The 11,119-nt window shown below is 35.8% G+C and overlaps 1 protein-coding gene across 1 annotated transcript; it reads right to left on the bottom strand.

Moving 5' to 3' along the window:
* Positions 425-9,289, bottom strand: LOC109227899 (probable polyamine transporter At3g13620). The gene is given in 6 exon segments (XM_019393092.1): positions 425-1,196; positions 1,198-1,288; positions 3,053-3,132; positions 6,938-7,003; positions 7,105-7,425; positions 9,239-9,289. Coding segments are annotated over 6 exon segments (1,350 nt in total). The 3' UTR covers positions 425-455.

The raw sequence follows: 11,119 nt of genomic DNA, 5'->3' as shown, positions 1-11,119 counted from the left end.
CCAATTGCGGGTAGAAGAAACACCATCTAGCGACAATTGTGATTGCCACTAAACTATCCATGCATTCATCTTCTTTTACATATTTAAGGACTTTTGTTATGGCCAGTATAAAATTATCTTACTACCACAAAGGAAGACATTTAACAACTTTTCTTACTGCAATAAAAGTAAACAATAATAATTCATTTCAAAATGTATAATTCACTTCATTAAATCCACATCAAACAAAAAGAATTACTAATTCACCAGTTCAAAATGTCGACAATATGATAAATAAACTGAATTATTTAAATCGAATTACTAGCATCAGCTTTTGATAACTTGTGTTATCAAATGGCTATAAACTAGAAAATAAGCCGCACGAAATTNAACTTTCTTAGAAGTAAATTAAAGAACTTAATTTAAACAAAAAAAAAAAAGAAAAAAAAAACTACAACAACTTGCTTCCCTATTAATTATTCCTCATAAATATCATCTACCTTATTGTTGAACTTAAGCAACCTCTTTGACTTACAAAAATTCATAAGAAAATACCAACCAATCCCTCCTACAGTCATCAATCCACTAATTAAATACACAAGTTTTGTTGCTATAGCCATAATAAATACCAAAAAACCACATGGAATTAAACACATAATTACCAAAATTGGTAATTTCATTGGTACTCTATAAGGTCTTTTAATCAATGGAAATTTCCTCCTTAGCCAAAGAAATGATGCAAATTCCAATAGCATACCTAAACTATACAAGAAATTGGCTGAAGAAATAATATCTTGAAAATCCATATATGACATTCCCAATGAAATTGTTGTTGATAATATTATTCCAACCCATGGTGTATTAAACCATTTAGATCTTAACCCAAAAAACTTAGGCAAAAATGCTATTTCAGCCATACCCAAAAGTTGAAATGCTGAACTACTCAATTGTGCTTCAAATAATCCAATTGTTGATAATACAGCACCAATTTCAATCCAAAATTTCAACCATTTACCAGAAATTATTTCTGCAGCATTTGCCATAAATCCTGTGTCCCAATCATTTTGATCAACTGAAACAGCTCCAGTCACAGCCAAAAGTGGAATAATATACCCCAAACAAGTAAAAATAACAGATGAAAATAATGCTATTGGAAATGTTTTTTTTGGATTTTCAACTTCTCCTGCCATAGTACTAACATTATCCCTAAAAAATTTAAACTTACCAAAAAAGGGTATTAAAAAATAAAATTCCAAATCTTTTTTCACTACCCTTTTGACCTAAACTTATCCATCTATGAGGATGANATCTACATGATAATGTATATTTTCGAGGCCTTATCAATAAAACATTTCAAAGCATCATACCACCAAGATTTATTTGAACCCTACTTCGTATAAGAAATACGAACTAAAAGGTATTAAATTAGTTCAGTGAACCATGTGACTTCAAGAGCACTTACAGATTAAAAGAGGGACAACTATGGCAATCTTCCGCAACTCCTCGTGAGCTTGCATGACCTTTTTAATCTGAGCCAGCAAATAAATAGAAACAAGGTATTAGTATGGTTGTATTCATATCAAAGAAAAATTTAAGTTTTAGAAACAAGATCTGATGTGACCTGAAAGCAATTTGGTCCAGTTAAACACATTATATTGAAAAGGAAGAACGATTAATATTCAAATGGCACCAAAGTAATAGTTGTCAAAATCTTTCTCAAGAAAACAAATTCTAGTACAATAAAGTTTGAACCTTGAGAAACTAGACAAGCAGGAAATTCACATAAAAACCTCAAACACTTTACCACATAAACGTGAAAACCTCAAACACTTTACAAACAGGAAATTCACATAAAGTTTGAACATTCACTTCCCACATAAACGTGGCTTGAACAAGTCATGTACCTCAAATACTCTACCCTCTCCTATAGATTCATGATATATTTGATCTTTACCTAATACACTCTAGAGTTTTCTTTGAAGTACTAAACCGTAAAGTGCTCAGTGACTATAAAATTCAAACGGCAGTAAAAAAATGTTGAATTACTTGTTAAAAATAGATAGGTTATCGCGAAGTGACTTTTTTGGTCTCAAGAGTCTCCTATAAACTCATGATGTATCAATCTTTCCAAAGTACACTAGAGACTCTATAGTGTTTTTAAGCACTAAATAAAAGTGCTTAGTGGTAGTAAAATTCGAGCGGCAGTAAGTAGTCAACACGACCTACCTTAAGTGTCTCAACAAACTATTCTATATTTTGCTTCAAGTGTCTTAGTAGTCTTCCTTTCAAGGTGATATCAAAGAACTGTTCGAACTTAATAAAGGATTAACTTGATGAGTATCATGGCAATAAACTAAAAAACAGTTGTTGAATCTTTAGTTGCTCTAATTCTATTTCATTATAGAAAATATTAAATTGCAACATATTTTTGTTAGTTCTTCCATATGTGGAATGGAGTATGAAATACAGATTATTCCACAAAAGAAATATTAAAAAAACAAAAAGAAAGATAGTTACTTAGATACTGAGCATACAACTTCTAAGAGTGAATATGAGCAAATTTTGGTGAGGCAAAAGGTCGAGCACTTAGAAGGCAGTTAATAACCAAAGGTTAATACTCAAAATACTCAGAAGTGGTATGTGTTTACTAGTTTCATCTAGCTACATGATCACACCACAACTTAAAAGAAACAACAATTTAATATGCAAGTGAAAAACGAATTTCGCCTGTCACAGACATTCATCTATCTGACGCTCCTAGAAAGTAAATCTTATTAAAAATATCAGTAAACGCATTATCTTGGAAGAAATTTTCAATTTGGGATTTAAAACTTACAAGAAATGCAAAAATAAAAACACATACCCAAAATTTTCAAAGACTCATAGTTGTGCCCGGATCTATTATCAACAGCATTTACCCAGATTGCTTTCCCATCCAAACTCTGCAAGATTTTTTTTACATATATATATATATATATATATATATATATATATATATATATATATATANNTATATATATATATATATATATATATATGAGAGAGTGAGAGAGATATACATCATTTGTGTTACCTGGGATGGGTAACCATCGGCGGTGAGACAGAGAAGACAGAAAGCATCGGTGATAGGGCGATGGTGATGAGAAGTGTTTGCTATTTCAAAAATAATTTCTAATGTTTTAGGAACTTACATCTACAGAATTGGAGGGAATATGTTTTTCGGTGAAAATTTATTTAGAGGAAAAAGATAAAATAACAAGTAGTAGAACTTTCTTTAAATTAGTGAGTTTCAGTGGCTATTTCCTTTTATTGCCAGCAAAAAGGTGGTTAATAGCGTCCAATGATCATATGCCGCTAACATTTGAGTTTATGAAATCGTTTAGTGGCCTTTGTATTATTGCCGCTAATAGATTGCCGCGAAAGACCTTTTTTGTTGTAGTGACAGCGTAAAAGAGTGTTGTGAGATCATGGTATGGGAGTCAAGTCCGGATGTATACAAGGTTGTTTGTCGTAGATGGTTTACGGCTTGTCATTGGATGCAGCGTACGAGCAAGAAGAAAACAAGGTTGTGGAAAGTGGGTAAATATATTGGCACTCACAATTGTGAAATGGACACATTCAATGGAAATCACTTCAACTTGGATGTTGACTTGATTTCTCTTTAACTGATTCCACACATTGAAGCATCCATAAGGTACAAGATCAAAGAGTGTATTGCATCCATCCACCAGGAATATGGGTGTACTATTACCAAAAGAAAGGCATATCTCAGGCGCAAACGTGCATTTGAAATTGTTTATGGTGACTAGGATAAGTCATTTGCATCTCTACCCAGGTACTTGACCGCATTGCAACACTTTAACCCCAGTATTGTTGTTGAATGGAAGCTTGAGCGGAGTGCATGAATACCGAAATATATATTCAGATACGTGTTCTGGGCATTTAAACCAGCAATTGATAGTTTTGTGCATTGTCGTCCGGTAATCTCCATAGACGATACTCATGTCTATGGAAAGTATGATATTAAGCTGTTGATCGCCGTTGCAGTAGATGTCAATGGACAAATATTTCCACTAGCTTTTGCCATCTGTGCCAATGAAAGCCAAGAGACGTGGACTCTATTTTTTAACCACTTGAAGCAGCACGTTGTCAAACAACGTTCAGGTATTTGTCTAATATCTTATCGGCATGGTGGTATATTAAGTTCTTTAGAGCATTTGCCTAAATGGCAGGAACCCTATGCATACCACCGTTACTGTGTGAGGCACCTGAAGGCCAATTTCCAGAAGAAATATCCCAACAAAGACTTGCATGATTTAATGTGGATGGCTGCAACTGATCACCAGGAGTGCAAATTCAGGAGGCGCATGGAATCGATCCGGCAGTTCGAAAGAGCCTATCATTGGTTGATGCGACATGAGCTTCACATATGGACATTGCATGCGGATGGTGGCAGACGATGGGGAACCCTGACTACAAATATGTCGGAGTCTTTCAACGGGTTATTAAAGTCATCCGTGGATTGCCTGTCACTGCCATGGTACGGATATCATTCAAATAGATGGCGGAGAGGTTTGTTGAAAGGTATAAAGGTGCACCAGAAGAGGGGTGTTGAATTTATGCCAATACCAATGAAAAGATTTGAGAAATCAGGAAGCGAGCACATTGGCATTCATTTTTACAGCATTGCAACGAGCAAAATATTTTTGAAGTTCGCACCGCTATCCATCAACACCGGGGTAATAATATACACACCATAAATAAAGCCAGCAGGTTGTGTTCTTGTGGGAAATGGTCCATCTACCACAAGCCGTGCTCACATGCCATGAAGTGCTTTCAACATACAGGTTTAGGGGCAACCAACTATGTTAATAGACAATATAGTGTTGCTGCATACTTAAACACATATAGTGGGCAGCTACAGCCAATGGGTGCTGAGCATTATTGGCTGCCAGAACCATTTAAAATGGTGTGTAACAAGAACTATTTGTGTAAGCTACAAGTGCAAAAAAGAACGCGTATACGGAACCAAATGGATGTTGGTTACTGTTTATGCGCGTAAATGTGGCATATGCTCGCAAACAGGACACGACCGTCGTAAATGTCCTTCACCTGGTTTGGGTGGCGGTGGTAATCCAGCTCCTGGTAGAAGTTCATCTAATGCGCCCAACTATTAAGGATACACGTAGTGTTTGTTTTTGTAATGTGGTTGTAATAAGTGTATATACTTGTTTATGTTGCAAGATGTATCAAATAAAATTATGTTTCCTCTATCTATAAATCTTATTGATATTTAATATTTTTCAGTTGAGTAAATTAATAAATTTCTCCCTCCCGTTCATATAATCAAAAATAGTATTGGATTAAAAAATGAATTTTTTTACGTTGACTTTCGAATTTCACTCTAAAATTATTACAAAACTACATTGTCAGAGGAGGAAGTTGTTTGATAAATATGTGAATATATATAGCGCGGTTAAATACTACGTTATGTGTGTTGTCTTGTCGATCTGAGAAGCTGCCCGCCTGCGAAAAAATAATTTTGTATCCGAAAGAATCTTTAACACGCGAAGCATAGCGCGGTTAAATACTACGTTATGTGTGAGCATATATAGCGCAGTTAAATACTACATTATGTGTGTTGTCTTATCGATCTGAAAAGCTGTGCGCCTGCGAAAAAACTATTTTGTATCTAAAAGAATCTTTAACATGCGAAGCATAGAGCGGTTAAATACTACGTTATGTGTATTGTCTTGTCGATCTGAAAAGCTGTCCGCCTGCGAAGAAGCTGTTTTGTATCCAAAAGAATCTTTAACACGCGAAGCATAGCGCGGTTAAATACTACGTTATGTGTGAGCATAGCGCAGTTAAATACTACGTTATGTGTGTTGTCTTGTCGATCTGAAAAGTTGCCCGCCTGCGAAAAATCTATTTTGTATCCGAAAGAATCTTTAACACGCGAAGCATAGCGCGGTTAAATGCTACGTTTGCATTGCCTTGCCTACAAATAACGGGCGCATTCAAGTTATTTTCTGCGCTTAACCATAACAAATAGAAAAACTTTCCATAAAAGCAGGGTTATTTTTCGCTTTAACAAATGTCTACGCATTTATATACCAATGTGCCAATGTGGCAAACGCTGTATTTTGGCGGACTGTTGGGATGATGGTCAAGTTGGGCGCAGATACTGGATGTGTGTGAATAGGTTTGGAGGCAACAACGGAAATTTTTGTAATTTTGAGGTATGGTTTGATGAACCTGTAAGCAGGAATGCTACAAAGAGTCTTTGCAGTATTATCGTGATTTGACCAAAGGATACTGGGATGATGAGATTATGTATAAACGAGAAATTGCGGAGTTAAAGGAGAAACTAAAAGAGGCGGAAGAAGAAAAAAAATAAGCTGGAAGAGAAATTTAAGTGGTTGGAGCAGAGAATAATAGGCTGTCGTGACTAAACAATAACATGTATGTGTTGAGTGTAGTACTTTATCTTTATGTTTCCCGTGTCATGTGTTTTCATCAGTTGTACTGAATTTAAATTATGTTAAGTTTCTATGTTTGTGTTTGTGTTTGTGTTGTAGTATTAAAATAAAGAAGAAACGGGAAAATAAAAACATAATGCGCATATAATGTAAACATAAAAAGTTATTGTTATTATTTACGTAAAATAATATTTACATAAAACAAAAAAAATCAATGTGTCCCACAGACTGTGTGCTTCAATGCAGCCGCTGGCCTGAGGCGCATCCCTTCCCACCCGGATATGCTATCAGGATCATCCTTATCACGTCGCCTCTTTATCGCAGGATGCGCTGCAGCATGATCGTCAGTAGTGCTGGTAGCATCAGTAGAAGGGGTCGTCGGTCATCAGCAACCTATAGAAGAATAACTCGGCTCAGTATATGAAAATATATATTAGTAATGTACGTGTTAAGTCAAAAAAATTAAATTGTCTTACCATGGTCTCGTCGGGATCCTGAATACAAGCATCCATCGCATCCTGGTCACCATCGCACAAAGTGGCCTCCGTGACGGGATGAAGCCTTAATAAGAAAATTATAAAGTTATTTATGACAAATCAATGAGATAAAAACAAATTGAAATTTAATAGTAATACAAACATACCTGCGCCTGGGAAAGATCCCCAACACCCATCGATGATGAGCCATGACTCAGCCGGCGCCCACCATCCACATCTTGGTTCGGCCGATCCTCAGCAGCAGCCGATGGCCCTGAAAAGTACTGCTCCCAATCCTCTTCGGTAATGCTCGTGCCCGTGATCAACAATGGATATAACGGGGTCTCCTGCGAAGTCGCTGGAGTGAGCGGCAACTGAAGGCTGAATGACGGCATGCTATTGTGATGCTTGTCTGGCTGATGGAGGTTACCCGACAGATCAGCTCCAACATCCTCAATAGGTGCCTCAACGCCCCCTTGCCGGGTAACCTCTGTGGAGATAAACTATAGCTTACTGAGTTATTCGCCACCACAACCTCACCCCCTCCCCCCCCCCCCCAATATAATGAAACCCTTACTTTTCGCTCTTCAGACATTATGAAAAAAAGCTTGAGAATTTAACAAGAAGAAAAATTTATCAGGAGTTGATATTATTTTTGAATGAGCTTTTGCAAAACTCTTAACGCCTTTAAATAAGGCAACGCCCAATCCGGGGGGTCGAATTTTTTGAAGTAAAACGCTTTTTAAAAGGGCGTTTTACCCATTTGAATTATTGTTATGTCAGTTAGAGCAGAAGCGTTATTGGTGGGTCCACAAAATAGGTAAAGCGTGGTTTGAAAAGGCATTTTATATAAAACGTGGCTTGAAACGCGCTTTACCTTAATGTTCCAAACGGACGTTATGGTAAAGCGCAGTTTGAAAGCGCGTTTTATATACTTTTGTCACCAAGTGTTTTTTAAACTTATTTCGGTATTTTGAGTCCAAAAAGATCACAATTGGGTTCCGGACTCTTGTGGGGATGGGTGGAGGGTGTGGTTCAAAAGTTTTTACTTGGGACTGGGGATCCCGAAGCATGGGATCAATATTTGTGTTTTCACTACCGGCTTCCGGTGAACGGCGGATGCGCCAGAAATTAGGGTTTGTTCTTCAACAAAGACGACGGAGTTTGGGGCTGAGCAACTTGATTTTCTGTTAATAAATTTCAATATATTTTCATGTATTTCATTGTATTCATTGTCTTTTTTTTCATTGTAATTCAATGTATCTCGTTGTATTCCATGTATTTCATTGTATTCATTGTCTTTTTTTTCATTGTATTTTAATGTATCCCGCTGTATAATATGTATTTCATTATATTCACTGTCTCGCTATATGTCATAAATGTATTCATATATTTTTTTGAATTAATATAATTTATGTATTCAGATGTATTATATAATTTCTCTGAAAATTGCTATGTTTTTGGGGAATTTTTCGGTTGAGAATTTTTTTTTTATAACTAAAAATATAAAATTTGTGTGTTATAATTGAGTTTGTTGAGTTATATTAGGAGTCTATTATGTTAATTGATTCACTTTCCTTTTAAAAATAGTGTAATCCCTTATTTCATGCCGTGAATACAGTCGAATACAATTGAATACAATAATCTGTCCAGCTGTAATACCATGTTTCACTCCATGAATACAGTCGAATACACTCGAATACAACAACTGATTAGCTAGACTTCCTTGATTCACGCCTTTTTTTGCTACTGTATTCATGGATACAATAGCTTAAATACATCAAGTACATCTTATAACCACACAAAAGGTATCTATAATCCGTAATATAGCAAATGGTATCTATAGATGGCTAATTACTACCAAAAGATGGTGCTTTATGAAATTTTTTCAATATTTATACATGTTTAATGAATTTTATAATATAAAATAGGGCCTAAACAAAAGTTAGTGGGTACGTGCGAATCCATAACCAATACACTACCTCCGCCCCCTGCTTTAGAAGAAGACAGAAAAGGTTGATAAAAGAACAAACTTAAAGGATCGCAAAATACTAGACATTTCCTTTGATATATCAATCATCAAATGTCAAAATCACCTGAAAAATTAATAATATGCCAAAAATTTTATTAAAGGAATTCAAAATATGTAGAAGTAAACACATGAAGAAGTCAAGGAAATTCAAAGTATAGTATATATGCGTAATAATTTTTTACCTATCTACGCAGTGCACTTGCATTCATTGGTTTGATGTAGACGCCGGATATGACACGGGATGTGGGTAAATTTTATTTAGGTTATACCTTGCTGTTTTCAGTCACAAGTTGAAGACAACTGAAGATGGAAACCACCATTTTTTGGAAAATTTTGTCAATTGACTCCCTTTGAACAAAAGTAACTCTGCCCAAGAAAATTATTATGTATATAAACACACGAAAAAATATATATAATCATTAATTCCTATTTAATGATCCAGAAATACTGAAAAAATGGTGTTAGTCTGAACGAGTATTGCTCACAAGGTCGTTTTCGTTGGACCCACCAAATTTCAGATCAACCAGAATCCGTCAACGTTTTAAGCACCGGTAGGATCCAAGTGACTATGTATAGCATGAGTAGATTTCATATGGCCGTGCATAATATTCTTATGACCCCAAAATGCCAAAAAATAATGTTAGTCGTGGTGAGTTTTGCTCGCAAGGTCGTATCCGATGGTTTTACCAAGTTTTAGGCCAATGGGAATCCGTCAACCAAATTCATAAAAATCATCATGTAAATATATAAATAGACAGAACAATGGAAATCATTAATTCGACCCCAAAATTCCAAAACACGATAGTAGTAATGGCGAGTAATGCTCACAAGATCGTTTTCTATGTACCCACCAAATTTCAAGTCCCTCGCAGTCGGTCAACTTTTTAGCATAATAGGATTCAAGTGGTCGTACATAGCACAGGTAGGTTCCATGTGGAATTACATCGTATTCTTATAATCGTGAAATGCCAAAAGATAACGTTACGCATGGTGAGTATTGCTCACAAGGCCATATCCGATAGATCTACTAATTTTTAGCCCAATGGGAGTTCGTCAACCAAATTTAGGAAAATCTTCATGTATATGTTTACGAGAAAATAAATATAATGATTAATTTTTGTTTCATCACCCCGAAATAACCAAATAACAATGTTAGTCAAGCGAGTATGTCGTTTCTGATGGACCCATCAAATTTCAGGATCTCGTAAGCGAATACCTGAGATATCTTCCTCAAACGGAGGGGTAAAAGAATACCTGTCAAAAGCTTCACCTCGGTAAACCTTTGGAATAAAGATCGTCGAGCCGCCGACAACTCCCAGGGTTTACTAAAACAGGGGATACTCAATCAGACTCTGTAAACTTATTGAGCAAGGTAGGATCTATGTGGTTGTGCATAGCACGGGTAAATTTCATATGGCCGTGCATAGTATTCTTATGACCCCGAGATACCAAATAAATAACGTTAGTCATAGTGAGTATTACTCACAAGGCCGTATTCCGATAGATCCGCTAATTTTAGACAAATCGGAGCCCGTCAACCAAATTCAAAAAACTCATCATGTATGTAAACACAAGAAAAAATAGATGTAATTATTAGCCCTGAAACGCAAAAAAACAATATTAGCCATGGCGAGTATTAGTCACTAGGCCGTTACGATGGACCCAGCAAATTTCAAGTCAATCCGAGTCCATCAACTTTTTGAATACTGTTAGGATTCAAGTGGTCGTGCATAGAACAGATAGATTCCATGTGGCCGTACATAGTATTATTATGACCTCAAAATGCCAAAAAAATATTGTTAGTCATGGTAAGTATTGCTCTCAAAGTCGTTCTTGATGGTTCCACCAGTTTTTAAGCCAATCGGAGTCCATCAATCAAATTTAGAAAAATCACCATGTATATAAACACAAGAAAAAATAGACATAATCATTAATTCTTGTTTCATGCCCCGAAACATCAAAAAATAATGTTAATCATGGTGAGTATTGCTCACAAGGAGTTTTTCGATGGACCCAGCAAATCTCAAGTCAATCAGAGTCATTGATAGGATCCAAGTGATCGTGCATAGAACGAGTAGGTTCCATGCGGCCGTACATAGTATTCTTATGGCCTCGAAATGCTAAAAATTATTGTTAGTTACGGTAAATAT

The sequence above is a fragment of the Nicotiana attenuata genome, chromosome 6, assembly GCF_001879085.1.
Source record: "Nicotiana attenuata strain UT chromosome 6, NIATTr2, whole genome shotgun sequence".
NCBI lineage: Eukaryota > Viridiplantae > Streptophyta > Magnoliopsida > Solanales > Solanaceae > Nicotiana > Nicotiana attenuata.
This window is presented reverse-complemented; position numbering and strand designations above follow the sequence as displayed.